The sequence below is a fragment of the Ailuropoda melanoleuca genome, chromosome 3 (genome assembly GCF_002007445.2).
Source record: "Ailuropoda melanoleuca isolate Jingjing chromosome 3, ASM200744v2, whole genome shotgun sequence".
NCBI classification, from domain to species: Eukaryota; Metazoa; Chordata; class Mammalia; order Carnivora; family Ursidae; genus Ailuropoda; species Ailuropoda melanoleuca.
Window position 1 is genome coordinate 147163570 of NC_048220.1, and position 16369 is coordinate 147179938.

Sequence of the window (16369 nt, forward strand, 5' to 3'; positions counted from 1 at the left end):
CTGTGGGTACAGGCTGCCGTCCCGGCTTCAGGAGGGCCTCTCTGGCAGCTCCATATTTCAGCAGGCCTCTGCTGGAGCCCTCAGGCTTTTAAAACTAATTTTATCGTTGTTACCTCACTTTAGAACAAGCACATGCATTTATCAAAGGGTAGAGAAGACGTGAGCCCTCCCACCTCAGCCCCAAGAAGCTCCCGTTTCAGACAAAGAAATGGTGTCAGTGAGAACACCGGAGACGACTGGGTGTCACCCGGCCTCTGTCCGGGGTCCCTGGGAGGGCTGGCGCTCCCTCCCCAGGCGGACGGGCACGCGTGTGGGAGCCACTCTCCTCCCACTGGCGGTCCCCCATCCACAAGGGTCCCGGTCTTCTCACTGGCGGTTGTACTCTTGCGCTATCCTGGGGGAGCGGGGACGGAGGGGGCCGCGGCTAGGGATCGTTCAGTCCGGTGGTTGAGCTGCCCTGGCTTTGCTGACGGTGGGAGTTTCTGTGATCGCCGTCCACACGGCCACCCCCCATCCCCTGGTGCCGGTCCCGGCTTCCTCTGGGCAAGCTGGTGCGGAGAACTGAGGTTTGGAGCGGCGAAGGGCTGGGGGGGGGGGAACTGTGTACTTGTGCGTGTGCTTGCTGCCCCGGGCGCTGCTGTCTGTCCTGATTCTGCATGCTGCCCTGGGGGCTTGTCCCTTGTTGCTGAGCCCCCTGAGGCAGTGGACGGCCGCCCACAGCTCCTCTGGGAAGCGGTTTCTGGGGACTCAGCCGCACAAGTTTGTGGGGCTCGGGCATCTCAGGCTGCTGCCCGGGCCACCGGCTGTGACACAGGGAGGGGGCAGCACGGCCTGTGTGGTCCACAGGGACCCACCCTGCCTGGGGGATCAGGTGCCCCGTGAACGCAGAGACTCGCGGACAGGTCAGGGCAGGCTCCTCTGAGCGCCTGACGAGGGGCCTCACGGGTGGCCCCCCTTGCATGTGCGGTCCCCACCCTGGGCCCCTGCGCTAGGTCAGCACTGAGGTGGTGGCGACGGGTTCTGGGTCCCCCTCCCCATCACGTGGTGGGTGTCCCATGAAGGGTGTCATTCCAGGGAGGACTCAGTGGCATGGTGGCTGGCAGGGGAGTGACAGGAGGGGACCTGAGCCCCACAGGTGGCTGGGCTGTCGTGGAGGGCTTGGACTGTTTGGGGATAGCCCTCGACCCAACCTCGGGGCAGCTGGCAGGGGCCAGTGCTGGGACTAGTGCTGGGAGGGGCAATGCCGTGTCCAGAGCCCTGCAGTTGCCCCCGGCCACAGCTTTGCCCCCTTCTGAGGGCCCCGGCCACGTCCCAGATGTGCACCCTAACACGCGTGGCCAGCCTCCTGCCCCGTGCGTGGCCCTGCAGAAGCGTAGTGACTCCTTTCTCCCCTTCTTCCTTTTCTAGCAACATGGCTGACAGCAAGGCCAAGTCTGCCAAGGCCGCCAACAAGACACCCCCCAAGTCCCCAGGGGACCCCGCAAAGGACAGGGCAGCCAAGAGGCTGTCACTGGAGACAGAAGGGGCCACTGAGGGGGCAGCTGCCGCGGCCCCAGAGCTCAGTGCCCTGGAGGAGGCCTTCCGGCGGTTCGCCGTGCATGGGGACACCAGGGCCACCGGGAAGGAGATGCACGGCAAGAACTGGTCAAAGCTGTGTAAGGACTGCCAGGTCATCGACGGGAAGAACGTGACCGTCACGGACGTGGACATCGTCTTCAGCAAAATCAAGTAAGTGCCGCCCAGGCCTCCTGCTCAGGACCCCCCCCCCACCGCGGGCTTTGTGGCGAACGGGCAGTGAGGAGGCACTCGAGACCCCTCCCTTCTGGGGGTACGATGCTGGGGGTGCCCAGGTCGGGGGCGCTGCCCGGGGGCTGCTGGCCTGGCCGCAGAGCTCCCGCCAGCGCGGTCTGCCCTGGGGGCTGAGGGTGAGGTGGGGTGCTGGCGGGCGCCTCGCGCCCTGGGGGAACGTTCACACTTGAGCGTCGGGGATGGGGCAGTGGGCGTCGGTGTGTCCGCCGTGGACTCAGTGACTTAGTGCGTCCATGTGCCTCCTGTGTGTGTGCACGTCCTTCGTCCTGGACACGGGCGCACGTCCGTCATCGTTACGCACCCCCCCATTTCACTGCACCTCCCGCCCTCAAATGTCCTGACGACAGCTGAGAAAAGGAGCAGCGCCCCCAAGGCTAGCTGGCATCTGCTGCTTTCTATCACCCGCTGTTGGAAAAGCGCTTTCCGTGTATTTCTGACGCGTGTCCACCCCGGTCAGGGTGTGGCTGTCACCTGGGCATCTGCCACATGATGCCCCGGTGCCGTCCCCGTTAATGGCTGGGCTCCTCGGTGCATTCAGCTGTGGACGGCTTCCTGTCTTTGTATCCCCAGAATCCAGTGTGTCTCCTTCCCAGGGAGGTGCCCTGCCTTCCCGGGCTGACCCCAGGCCGCGGGGGCCGCCGTCACCGTCAGGCACTGTGGAGCCACGCGTCGGCTCTCCCCCAGAGCCAGGAGGTTGTGTGGGGTGCAGGAGCCCCATGGGCAGCCCCAGAAAGTCAGGACACAGTAGTGCAGAGCACTCGCCAGGCACGGGGGACGTGGCCTTTCTGGTCCCAGGGGCAGAGGTGGAACGAGTCAGAATTTACAGTCCAAGCAGAGTCCTCAGGGACGCCATCGCTGTGGGATCGGGGGTTCTAGTGAGCCCTCCATTCCCGAGGCCCAGGGTCAGAGGGGAAGGGAAAGGGCTGGGGTGCAGGTGGGGGAGGAGGAGGTGAAGGCGGGTGCTGTCAGGGGCAGAAGCTCTGTGGTTCGTATGGGGCCCAAGGTAGAGGCTTCATCATCAGGACCAGGCTGAGGCCCCGGGAGCCCAGGGGAAGGTGTTGGGCCAACAGTGCGGGCCTGGCTGGCCCTGCCTCTCCACCTGCTCACATCTGCCGTGTCCAGGGGGCAGGGCCCATGCAGAGGCCAGGTGAGCACTCCCGACCTCCGGGGCCCCTCGTCAGCTCCGTGGTCTGGGCAGAAGGGAAGCAGTCCCCGAACCTGGACGGCTCTCCACCAGACAGGCCGCTCCTCTGACGGCGCTCACGTGGTGTCGTCTGGGCCCAAGTGTCCAGTCAGTGTCTCACCCTGTGCCCCCCCACCAATCCCACCTGTGGAGGCTGAGCATGCAGCCTATGGAGGAGTGTGAACCAACCAGCCCCCACCTCTGTCCCCAGCTGGGCACTCGGGTCCCACCCTCCTCCATGCGTCCTGGGCTTCAGTTTCCATGTGGAACGTCACCTCTGGGCTGACCCCTGCCCGACCCAGCCCTGCTCACGGACCTGCTGGGCCCTGACTTAGGCTGTCCGCCCTTCTCACAGAGGCCCAGCCCACCTGGACACCACGCACCGGGGACGTGGGCTCCTGACCTCTCGTGCCATGCCTCTGGAGCCCCCACTAATCCCTCCTCAGTGACAAGCTGCCCCCTGGAGATGAAGGGCTGTGCACCGCTCAGCTGAGTCTGCCTGACCCCCAGGGTCACCCCACAGAGCAGGGGCCACTGGACACGGCAGCTGAGGGGCCAGACCCTGGGAGTCTCTGGTGGGTGTGGCCTCGTGGTCAAGGACATTCCCAGGAGGGGCAGCAACCTTTCCTTTCCCATGTCTCTGAGTGGGGGGGCTTCGGGACCTTTGGGGACCAGGGAGCCACGCAGAGCCTGCGTCTCCGCGCCCCCCCCCACCCCGCCGCCGGGGCGCTGGTCTGGCAGCCTGCCGGGACCAGCTCTCTGTGGCCCCACATGGGGGTCTCCACATTTGCTGTCCCTGTGGCCCCAGGATTGTGACTACGGGGTCTGATATCTGGTTGTGGAGATGCTCTTGGCAGCAGGGACCCGGCTCCGGCCCCAGTCCTCGGCGGAGAGGGCATCAGAGGCTCACCAGGCCTTCTGGCCCGCCGTCCTCGCTAAGAAACGCAGGCCAGCTCTGTGGTGCGGCTCCCCACGGCCGGTCCGGGCAGCCCGTGCAGGCTGCTTGCCGCGGTCAGCCGGCTCAGGCATGTGCTGCTGCTGCCGGCCGAGCCCGAGGCCCGATCAGAGCCTGCGGCCGTGTTGGGAGGCGTCTCTGGCACAGAACTCACTCAGCGGAGCGCCGTGCTCCTGCACACCGACCAGGAGAGGCAAGGAGAGCAGCCATATTTACTGCGTGCGTCAGTGGGTGGAGCAGACGGGCTCATGCTTCGGGGGGCAGGGGCGGGGGGGGGCAGCAGGAGCTCCAATGAGGCCCCACGGGGCTTCCCCATTCTCTTTCCCGGGTGTGTGCTCCAGGCCTTGAGCACCGGCCGTGGGAAATCCTGTACACCCAGGAGACACGGACAGATCCAAGAGCAGAGGAACCTCAGAGCGGTGTCCATTGGGGAAGGTTCCAGAAGGGCTGGGAAGGAGGCAGGAAGTGGCATGTGCAGGGGCAGGTCACCCCACCAGGAAGCACCATAGGTTCCCACACCCTTGGCGATGGCCTACACATCCAGCTGCCGGGGACAGGTGATGGTAGCTCTTCCTCGGTCACCGTTCACTCCTTCTCCAGGCTGCTATGTGCAGGCATTTGCACACGCATGCACACATGCACTCAGAGCCCACACACGCGTGCACAGATGCACGCACACGCACTCACAGGGAGAACTCAGGCTCTCCACACCCTTGGTGGTGGGGAGGTGGCTCATTTTGAGGACGGGTGCCCTGGACAGGCCCAAGACCCTGTGTGCAGGAGGCATGGGCAGCCTACCACCCAGGCAGAGGGACAGGGACCCTTCTGCCTGCCTGCGGGTGCTGGCGTCACTTGCGTGAGCACCAGGAAGAGAGCCCCATCTGGCTGCTGTCCCCGTCCTGGGAGGCAGGGCGTCAGCTTCTCAGACAGTTGGGGGCTGAGGCTTGGCCCCTGGCCTCTGGGTGCAACGGGCTCCCCGCTGCTGAGCACAGGGCCGTTCGAGACCCCTGGTATTGGGGGAAGCTGTCTGGTGAGTGGGCAGGGGTGGCCCCAGCCCAGCAAGGGGCTGTGGGCAGGAGCTAGTCACACCACAGGGCCCCCTACCGGGCAGCAGGCGCAGAGCCTTGGCCCGACAGGCTTGGTCACCTTGGAGGGTGCGGCGGCGGGGGGCCCATGCCCTTGTCCCTGGAAGGGGTTGCCAGGGATGGGCGAGAGGACTCCAGGAGGCCCCGAGGAGCCTGTTAAAAGTGTTTTTATTTAGCCTTGCGAGGAGGGTGGTGTTGGGCAGGGATGTGCACTCCTGGTCCGTGGGGTCTCGGGACACAGCTTCTCCAAGTGGCGGCCACGGCCGTGGAACCGTCGAGTGGCTGACTGGTGGAGAGGAGCCCACTCTCTGTTTGCGGGCGGTTGCCATGGCTCCGCGGGCGGTGGCGCCAGCCCGGGGTATCTGCGGGCTTTGTTTGGGCCCCGTTGCCACGGCAGCGCTTGTTTGTTTTGATGTTACTATGTGTTAAATTTTAAACAAGTTTCTTGCAGCTCCACACCAGGTCTGGATTGAACGCTATTGTTACCAAGACAAAGGCTTCTGCACCCTCCCCACCCCGCGGGGCAGACGGGGTCAGCCTGAAATATTAATTAACCCAGACTCTGCGTGCATAGTAGGAAGGTCACCCTGACAGACGTGACCCCACGACGACGTGCCCTTCCCTCCTGCCTGCCTGTGTGCTCGGGGTCAGGCACAGGTGGAGAGGCGGGGCCCCAGGGGGCAGAGTGAGGCGGGGGTCTCAGCTGCAGCCTCTCCTGGCCACGCACACGCCTGTTTTCTGGGTGCTGGGTGTTCCCCTGCAACAGGGTGCGGGCGTCTGAACAGGTTAGGAAGAAGCAGGCTGGCGGGACTCCCTGGGGCCTGTCGGCCACCAGCCTGCTGCCTTCTTGCCACACCCCTCATGACCCCGGCTAGGACCCGCCCCGGCCAGGACACGGTGGGAACTGTCTCAGGCAGGGAGCCGCAAGCCCGGACCTGAGCCTTCGGCCTAGAGCACAGATGCTCTCCACCGCCGTCCAGGACAGCACAATGGCGGGGTTGGGGCGCCCACAGGAGGGGCAGGGGGAGCTGGCAGAACCGTGTGCACACTGACGTCCCAGAGATGCCGGCCAGGGACAGAGCTAACCCTTACCCACCCTGGGTCTGCCCAGGGCCTCCCCCACACTAGGCCTTTCCTGCCCTCGGCTGCTCCCTCCAGGCCGGGGGCATTCAGGGTCAGTGGGGGTGTCAAGAGTGGCCATGTGGCCCAGTCTTCTCTGCGGGGCCCTCTCGTGGCCCCAGGGGCAGTGCAGAGCCCCTGCAGTGCACAGCCTGGCACATCTGCGGCCAAGGGTCACGGCCACACAGGACAGGAATCGGAGTTCCTGGCCTGAAGGCTCCTGGCCAGGTTGATGTGGGCGCTGGGTCCCGGTGCATGACGACCTTTTAAGAGGATGACCTTTCCCAAACACCCAGAAATGGTTTCAGAGACCTCAGTGCAACTGTCCGCACGGCCCACCCCCAGCCACAGCCAGGATGGCAATTAGGAGTGTCCTCGCAGGGCAAGTCCCGCCCTAGGTCCTGCGCAAAGCAAGCACGAAGTTAGGGGGAACGCCAGGGTGGCTTTGTCTTACTTTGGGGGAAGGAACTCAGAGTCGGAGCCACAGCTGCCCCTTCAGGCAGGTCAGGGCCTGCACGCACCCCTAAAGACCCCCAGCATCACGGTCGTCAGCGGCAGCCGGGAGCCCTGGGCAGGAGCGGGAAAGCCACTGTCTGCCGGGGGGGGTCTCACCGCAGTCGGTGGTCCTCCTCGAGCACCCGGGAGCTGCTCCAGGTCACACGCACAGTGAAGCTCCCCCAGTGGCCCCCCCACCCCTGCTGGCCCCAGGGAACATCCCAGACACCCCTTCCTCCCACTGAGCCTCACCAGGGCCTTAAGTGGATTCCCACTGGCATCCTGGCCAGCCAGGCGGCTGTCTGGACAGGTCATCCAGGGCCCTGGGTTTGCTGGTCAGAGAGGCAAGGAGAGCCAGCAGCTTTCTCCCACCAGAGTGGCAAGTTACCTGTGATGACCCCGCACGCTGGCTGCCACTGCTCAGAGAGGTGCCCCTGGGAGTGCCCTCAGTTCTGGTTCACAGAGGTGCTGTAAGGTCATGGCCCCATGCTCGACCCTAGGACGTTTCGGCCTGAAGCTCGGGAGCCTGCCTGGTGTTGGCCCGGGTGGCACACACATCTATCAGCCTTTGGAGGGCTGCACTGGTCCCTGCCTGGCTCCCAGGTGCCCCTGGTGTCCCTGGGTGACCTCTGGCATTGGCAGTTTCCAGCCCCCTGCCCACCTGGAGTTAGGTCTGAAGGCCTGGGGGACACAGGGCTTGGGAAGCAAAGTGAAACCCCAGCTCACAGGGCCTTACGTGTGACCAGTGACCCCATTACCGCTGGGCTGGCTTTCCAGCAGGGCGCTGGCCAGCCCAGCCCGGAGCGGGGAGACGAGGGGGGTTCATTGTGGGGACACCCTCCAGTTCTGTGAACTCTGGAGAACAGGCTCACTCTGTGTCCAGAGAGTGCGTAATGTGATCAGTGTCTCTGGGGAAGACACAGGCATTGTCATTCTAGAACTTACTGGGGACAGCTCTCTGCAGCAGGGCGCCAGGTCCCCTGGGGAGAACTCCCTGCTGGGCAGTCACGGTGGGGACACTTGGGGACACCCAGCCCAGCCAGGTGGAGCGGGCAAGTCAGCCGTAGGCCTGCATGTCCACCAGATCTGAATGTGGCCTCTGACGAGTGCCCCCGCCTGCCATCCCCCCACCCCCAGCCCCAGTGACTCACACTGGTGGCGCCTGGTGCCGCGGTGCCCAGAGAGCTGCGTGCTCCGGCGGCCCGTCACCGGGCTGGCCGTCAGGCCTGGCACCCACATGCCACCCGGGCAGGGCGTGAATAGTAGGGACAGGAGTGCCTTTGATGGCCCAGGACAAACAAACAGCCTCAGCCGGGCGGCAGGGCACGCAGGGTTCTCCGTGCGGGGCAGCTGCTGTGGGGACCTTGTCGCCCGGCCTGGTTTGCTCAGAGGCTGGATGGGGGGTCGACACAGACTGCTTCGGGAGCAGAACCCACGGCCCACCAGTGGATTTCAGGAAGCCCTGTGTCCGCCGGGTCCCCAGCCCCTGCTGCGCAGTCACGGCGGGGACAGATGCCTCAGGACGGACTCGGCCAGGCGGGAGGGGGGGGGGCTGCGCCCTTCCTGACTGTGGGCCATTGGTCAGCATGTCACGTGCCCGCAAGCCCCCGTGCGTGCTGTCCATGCCTTCACTGCTGAAGGACACCTGGCTACGTCGTTGACGTGGCGCTCGGGTGTGTTTCTCCGCGTAGAGCCCAGGCGCGGGGCGTGGGGCCGTCACTGCCAAACTGCCGAGCGGACGCCCCGTCGCAGCCCCAGCGGCTCCGAGCGCCCAGCCGCCCGCATGCTCCCGACGCGTGCGGCCACTCCTTCGTCAACCGCGGCCGGCCGGCGGGTGCGTGCTGGGCCCTCGCGGGGGTCTCACTGCGTCTGGCAAACAGCGTGACGCGGCTCTCGCGGGCTCGGTCTGCCACCCACGGCCTTCCCGGTCAGAGATCTTGCTCCCGCGCTTCACGCTGGGTTTTTCCTGTCGCCGGGTTTCAAGGGTTGTCCTTTTCAGGTGTGTGCACGTGTTGCCTTCCAGGCTGTGGCTTGTCTTGGAATGAACGACAGGGTTTTTAAAATTTGGACGAATTCCAATTCCTTTTTTTTTTCTTTTACGGACTGTTTTGGTGGCATCTCTAAGAAATCTTTGCCTCACCCAAGGTCACAAGGATTTTCTCTTAGGTAATCTTCCAGAAGCTTACAGTTTTGGGATTTTTGCTGGACCTGGGACTAGGAGTTAGTTTTTGTACTGGCCGCAAGGACAGCTCAGAGCTGGGTCGCCAGCGGTCTTTCTCCGCCAGACCGCCTTTGCTCCTTCGTGGGAATCCTCGTGTGGGTGTGTCCCTGTGGCTCTGCGGCTCTCGGTCCCTCAGCCTGTTTTTGGCTGTTGCAGGCCCTCTGTTCGGGGACATCTACAGAGCTGCCTGCGGGGTGCTGGGGGGCCGTCCCACTCAGGGTCCTGCTCTGAGAGGGTAACCCTGTGCCACGGAACCACTTATTCTGAAACACTGATGGCTCCCCCAGTGGATCAGCAGGGGAGACCAGAGTGGGAAAATGCTTTTAGCTGAAACTACACAAGATGCGGAGCCAGTCTAGAACTCTCCTGAAATCTCGGGAATGGCCTGTGGCGGGAAACGACCAGGGCTGCACCTGCCTCCAGGCCCCCTGTGCCCCTCGGGTGGGTGGCCCTGATCTGGCCCCGAGTGGCTTCCAGGCAGGGGCAGTGGGGGTCCCGGGAGACAGGGCACCCCCCCGAGCCCCCGTCCCTGCGTGATAAAGGGGACGTCGGGCTGCAGTAGCCCCAGGCAGGACTCGGCCTCTGTGCGGTTCAGCGGCAACACGCTTCTTGCCCTGACTTTCCCTCCTGCTCCGAGTGGACACCACACACGCCCCATTTTAGAACCAGACAACAGCTTTGTTTGAATGTCCAGTTGTTCATAAAGGATGTGGTTCCTTTAAGCTTTTTTCCAAGACAATTTATATTTGCTGCTGTTGCCCATGGCGACCGACTGTTGGGCATAAACAGTGCACACCAGGGCGGGGGAGGGGCATATTCTGTATTTTAACGTTACACTCGATTTCCGCCATGGGAGAGAGGCGGGAGTTCCCCGATGTCAGTGGGCCCCTGGATGGGGGGGGTCCCTGAATGTCACTGGGTCCCCAGGCAGGGGCAGGGGACCCCTGAGGTCAGCAGGCTCCTGGGGCCCTGCTCAGCAGGGCCGTGCACCGTGGAGGGGAGCGGCCCGGGCCGGCCCTGAGTGCTCTCTCCCTCAGAGGGAAGTCCTGCCGGACCATCACGTTCGAGCAGTTCAAGGAGGCGCTCGAAGAGCTCTCCAAGAAGAGATTCAAAGACAAGAGCAGTGAGGAGGCCATCCGCGAGGTGCACAGGCTCATCGAGGGCAAGGCCCCCATCATCTCGGGGGTGACGGTGAGTGTGGCTGGCAGGGACTCCCTGGGAAGCACAGCCCACAGGGTCTGGGGTCCAAGAGCAGAAGTGATCATCCCCGGGGGTGGGCTGACGCAGCAGCCCACAGCCTCGGCTCCTGGGGCTCACGCACGCGCCCGCTCTCTCCCCTTGCAGAAAGCCATCTCATCGCCCACCGTATCTCGGCTCACGGACACGACCAAGTTCACGGGCTCCCACAAGGAACGCTTCGACCCGTCAGGCCGGGGCAAGGGCAAGGCGGGCCGTGTGGACCTGGTGGACGAGTCGGGCTACGTGCCGGGCTACAAGCACGCGGGCACCTACGACCAGAAGGTGCAGGGGGGCAAGTAGCCAGCCCGGGAACGGCCCCTCCTGCGAGGCCTGCACCACCTCACACTTCATTACATTCCTGTGCTCCCTGGTCAGAACTCAAGACTCTGGGGCCCGGGCTGTGGGGGCGACACCCAGGCCTCCTCCTGCCCGGGGGCCAGCACGCTTCTCTCTGACCCCCGGGAGGGGCCCCTGAACTCACTGACCTTTTATAACACACCTGCCTCGTCCAACGCCGGCCATCCACAAATGGCCTTTCCCGAAGTGTCTCCCGGGACCAGACCACACTAGCCGCCGGGCTCACAGGCCAAAGGGCCACTGTACAGGAGCCGGTGGGCCATTGGGGTGAGCGGGACAGACCCTGTCAGAGGCAGCACCAACCTCCTGACCTACAGACCCCACCCAGAAGCCTCGAGGGCAACAAGAGCTAACTCACTAATAGCAGCACCAAGGAAACAAAGTGAGCCCCGAACAGGACACCGTGCGGGTGTGGGGAGGTGCCCGCGCACGCGCACACACGTTTGCAAACGCTCGCGCACTTGCTTGTACACACATGGTGACGCACACGCACACACGTACACACGTCGCATACCCAGAGGCTGGCGAGCGAGGGAGGAAGGTGAGCCAGGGAGAGGCTCCGCAGTGGACCAAAGGAACGTGGTTTGAAGTGCGAAGCCCGAGGATGACAAAGTGGAAAGTGAGGGCAGACAGTTCACCTCCCTGTGCTAAGAAGGAGTAAGACGTGTTTATTCTCAGATTGGGTCAGGGAAGACTGGGAATACCCTGTTTCTGCCCCTTTTTCTCCTGCCTCCTGTGTTTCTGGGTCAGGAGACCCTGCTGGCTGAGGCATCCCACGCAGGTGCTTTGCTGGCAGGACCAGGCATCTTCTGCCCGGGGCCCTGCCCTGCACTTGGGGCCTCAGGGCTGTGGGTCCACGTGGCCGCTCCGTCTTCGCTAGCATGCGGCACAAACCTCAGTGGTTCAGTCTCTGCAGTGAGTTCTCCCTAACCTCTCCTGACCCCTGCGGAGTGCAGAGAACCCACGACAGCCGGGCTGGGGAGGGCCCCGAGGCCTGCGGCATTTGCTGGGATTTGGTTTCTCTGTGAGGCTGGACAGGGGGCAGAGGACTGGCGCTCCTCTCACCGTGGCCCCACTGGGGTATGTCCCTTTGTGTAAGCTCAGCCAAGCCTGGCGAGTGACTGGTGGGCTATGTGGTCCTGGCTGCAGGCCTGGGAAAAAGCTCACGGAAGCCTCAGGGAGATGCTTCCTGGAGCCCGTCCACCCCGCCACTGTTCTGTGTCCAGGGCAGCCGGCTGACCGGGGGTACCCCCTTCCTGGGCACAGCGTGGCGCACAGCACAGGCGGCTGAAATAAAGACCAGCATGGTGGCGGCACAGGCACCCACGTCCCTGAGCCCAAAGAGCACGACGGTCATTGCTGGAGCCGGGGATGGTCCCCCGTCTGCACAGAAGAGCTTGGGACCCATGCTCCCACCCAGCACGGCCCCTGTGAAGGGATGGCATCTCCGGTAGGCTCCTCACTCATGGGCCTCCCCTCACACCCCCGGCAGGGCCTCAACCAGCGGTGGGCACTGGCCTTGCCAACAGCTTCCTTCAGAGGGTTTGGGACTTGCCAGTGCATTCAAGCAGAGGAAATGATGGACAGCGGGCTTTGAGTCACTTGTAAGACACAGTCTCACCGCTGTCTCCACTTTCTACCCTGGGGATCCTGAGCTGCCTGGCCAGGCCTCCACTCCATGGCGGGGAAGGCAGGACCACAAAGGACCGAGTGCTGGGGGAGAGAGAAGCAGGCAGGACACGGGACCCCCGCCCTGCACGCCTCCATCCTCCCCCAGGCTGGACCCTTGTGACGACTCAGAGGCAAGAGGAGAACGTGGGAAATGTGTCTGAAGACAACTCTGAATGCGACATGTGTCTCTCACAAGCGGATCACACACCGGAAAGCTCTGTGTCCAAAGCCGAAGAGGTTTTCCTTAGTGGTCACAGAACAGGCCTCCCCTCCAGACCCCGTGAGGCACCGTGCTGGGGAGCGCCAGCCCCCATCAGCAGCTGGGTCCCCACTGTCACAGCTAACAGTGAAGCATGGATGCTGGAATCCAGCAGGACCTCGGCCCCACAGTGCGCATCCTCGGCGGTGAGCAAAGGGGTGGGGGTCCCTGTGCCACTGTCTGTATGTACAGGGAATGGATATCCCCTGGCCCTTCACAGACCCCTTACCCCCCGGAGTCTGTCTCCTGTCCCAGGGCAGGGTCTCTAGGCAAAACACCCTGGGAGACTGGGATCTAAACAAGAGAAACCACACAGCTGCCCCCCCTTCAGGGACCCTGCCACAGCGCCGGCCCCACAGTGGGAGCCCCCGTTTTACACAAGAAACCAGTGCCACAGCCTGCGGAGCCCAGCAGCTTGACAGGAAACCAACGGCTCACTTCTGACGAATGTTCCCGAATGCGTTCCTGACTGTTCTAATGGCAGCTTCCCTTTGGGCTTGAGTGAAAACCGAGTGCGCTCAACTGGTCCCCCTTGGTGGCCCACCCCATCCCACAGCACCAAGGTCCGGCTGGCCACACAGGCGCTGTGGTCTCCACTGCTTCCCCTGCCTGTCCCCAAGGACCCCGAGGCCGCCTCAGACGGCATCCTCCCCCAGTCAGAGCCTCCCCTCTGTCAGGAAAGGGAGAGAGGTGGCAAAGACTCAGTCACGAGGCTTCAGTGGTCACCATCCTGCCGGCTTAAAACCATCTGCTCAATCCGTCCCTGCACCTGCGTGTAGCCCTTGCACACAGAACACGTGCTTGGGCTGCCCCGCGCACACGCGCACGCGCACACGCACACGCGCACACGCATGCTCCTCCGTCAGGGTCTGAACAGTGAGAACACACAGGCGGAGGGTGTGTCTTTGCCGCATGTTTTATGCCTCTACTAACCACGGTTAACTAAAACCCCAACGTCCATCTGTGAATCAACGAGACTGCACAGCACGCAGGAGACAGGACGCGTTCTGTCAGGGAGGGCGGAGCACCAGAAGGCAACCGTAGGGGGGAGGAGGGTGTGCGACACTGATCACACCAGAATACTTATTTATTTCTATTTAACGTCATAGGATGGGCAACGAGGCCGTGGTCAGTAACACAGTTAGCTTTACCAAAATGAAGTTCAAATCACGTAAGTTTAGAATGTTGTAGCAAAAGGTATATATTTATACTGGAGTATTTTTACACCTCTAATACCCTCAGTCCTAAGTTTGAGGCAGATGGAAATCCTATCAGATGCGAGAAGCCGGGGGACAGGGACGCAGAGACGGTCACTGGCACCGTGTCCCGTCTATGCTGCTCTGTCCCCGTGGTCGCTCAGCACAGCCCATGGGCGTCCCTCTGACTGCGTGGTGGACAGGGACTGTGGCAGTGGGCCGACGCGCGTGCCTGCGACCAGGCGGCTTCCGTGAATGGTTTTCCGGCCCCCGCCACCCCCCTGTGCTCAGGCACCGTCTGTGGCTGCTTCTGCACCACGTCGAGTGGTGGGAGGAACCTAACATCTTCCCCATCTGGCCCTTCATGGGGAAAGCGTGTGCTGGCCCCGCCCTGCGGCCTGTGCCACACAGGACTCCCTGTCGTCACCTGTCCCGTGCAGGCCAGGTTGACAATTCAGCTGTACTGTGAAGTTACCAATAGTCTAGAATGTCCTTAAAACACTGACCCTGAGTAGCTTCCCACCACTGATTTACTACTGAACACTTGGTGGAACTGGGCGGTTCAGGGTGCGGCCCTTGTCCAGGGGCGTGTGGAGCCATGGCCCCGTGTGGGGCCGGGCAGCAGTCACCCTGACCTTTGAGATGCTTTCTCTCTCCCTTTAGACTCTTGAAACACCAAATCAAGCCAAACAACAAAGGAAACCCGCACAACTTAAAAGAAACTTGAAAGGGATCGTATACTACTAGTTTGTACTAAGTTTTTTTCAGGAAAGGGAAATAAATTTATATATATATGCAATATATTTTTACACTGTTTTGTTACCGTTAGGGAGTTCTGAGTGTATCACTTTATCAGCATGATGGTAGAGTAGCGTCGACGTCTTGGGTGTTCTGACTCAGAAAGGCACGTCCGCGGGCATCGAAGAGCCGCACTCACCAGGAACGTCTGTGGGATCTGGGTGGCCCTCCTCTCCCTCCCCAGAGCGTGAGGCACGGTGTCACCTATCAGGGCTGCTGTCGAGGCCTGGCTTGCAAACCTTTAGTGAAACAGCTCATGTCTGTCTGCACATTTCTCCTCCTGTGTTCGCTGTTGTTAACATTGTGTGTCCAATTGGTAAAGTGATAAATAAAGGTGTTGAAATGTGGCTCTCTGTTGCCCTCAAGGTGCCATGTCTTTACTAGCAGTCACGCATGGGGCACTGACATTTAACACAGACAGGCCCTGGGAGGGGCCGCGGTGGGACCAGGCGTGGTCTAATGGAGTGCGGGTGCAGCCCCCGGGTGGGGGCCAGACCCAGAAGGACGCACATGGAGTCATTACACACAACTACAGCAGCCCCGGAGACAGGAGTGCATCCTCAGACACGTTCCAACCAGCAATCCTATGCCAGTGGTACGGTTTCCGAAAATGAGAGAGAGGCATTCTACGACCCTACCGGGAATTTTCACCAGTAGACATTAAAAGCAATTCTAAGTGCAGAGGAACATGCCCACAGATGGAGTGTCTGGAGGGAAGCGGCACAGAGAACAAACAGTGAACACAGGTGAACAGTGTACACAGGGCTTTGCGTGGGAATAAAGATCTCACTGAGACACTGGAAAACCATCCCATTTAAGCCAGAAGGGGTGCCCCTGGAGGTATGTGCTCCTGGACGCAATGGGGAGAGAGCAGAGGTCCTGACCCAACAGGCACCCTTGCACTGCAATAATGCACCAGAAAGAGCGCTCGGCTTCCAAACCCACAGAGGAGAGCATGGTGAGGAAAATAACCTAAACACGGCAACAGCAGAGGGGAGACAGTCACAGAAGAAACGGAACAGAACAACACACGTCACTACGGGTTACAGCCGCTGACCCAGCAAGAGAAGGAGAATGATCAAGGGATGTCTGAAAGCCCAACGTGTCCGTAATTTCAGCTGCAGACGCAAAGGGACAGAAGCCGCAGTGCAGGAGAGAAAGTGAGGAGAGCACGTGAACGAGCAGCACGCACGCCGGCCAGGAGACAGGGCGGCCTCCAGGAAGTGGGGAGGACGCCGGAGCAGGACACACACCGGGGCTCGCCCGCGATGCAGGAGCCCCACAGCTGGCCCTCGTGCCCCGCCTGCGCCATCACCAGTGAGGGGCACCCCGGTGGGTCCCTGACTCGAGAGGTGAGGCAGAGCCATCTTTCACCTGCATCCCTTTCCCTGAACAGCAAGGTCTTGCTTAAGGGACAACTGCCCAGCACCTGTCACAGGGACACAACCCCAAATGCTGAAGCCATTAAATTAACGCCATGAAAAGTTGGTAAACCAAAAAATTTGAAAATCAGGCAATAAATATGAATAAAATCCCGGAGACAGAAATCTTATGAAAACTCAAGAAGAAATGGAAAACCTGCACTGTCCTATCCTTAAGTAACTACTAAGTAGAAACCCCCCAAAACCTCAGTGGCTGGACACATGATTCATTGCTTACACAGCGTCCGGTCAGGGTCAAGGAGGGATCTCTTCCAATGGGAGAGAAACAGGCCTGCTGGTCTGTGACACCACCAGCAAGGCCACCTGGGGCAGGGATGCCCCCGGCAGCGGCCCAGCAGCTCTTCTCTGTCCCACTCAGAATGAGTCTCACGGCCCCAAACCAGCTGTGGGGGTGGGGGTGGGGTGGGGCTGGCCAACGGAAGGAGTGGATGGGTGCTCTGGGAGAACAGGCTCTGCCACACCCTTTAATCATAAATCAAATTGAACCAATAGTCAAAGATCTCCCACAAAGAAAACTCCAGGCACAACCGACTTCCTCAG

The 16369-nt window shown here is 62.0% G+C and overlaps 1 protein-coding gene across 1 annotated transcript; it reads left to right on the forward strand.

Annotated features, from left to right (window-relative positions):
• Positions 1-542: 542 nt before the first annotated feature.
• TPPP (tubulin polymerization promoting protein) lies at positions 543-15835 on the forward strand. Its single transcript, XM_002926635.4, has 4 exons — positions 543-566; positions 1408-1728; positions 9905-10058; positions 10212-15835. Exons 2-4 carry the CDS (start codon positions 1412-1414, stop codon positions 10404-10406), a joined length of 666 nt encoding a protein of 221 aa, XP_002926681.1. The 5' UTR covers positions 543-566; positions 1408-1411; the 3' UTR covers positions 10407-15835.
• The last annotated feature ends 534 nt before the right edge of the window (positions 15836-16369 follow it).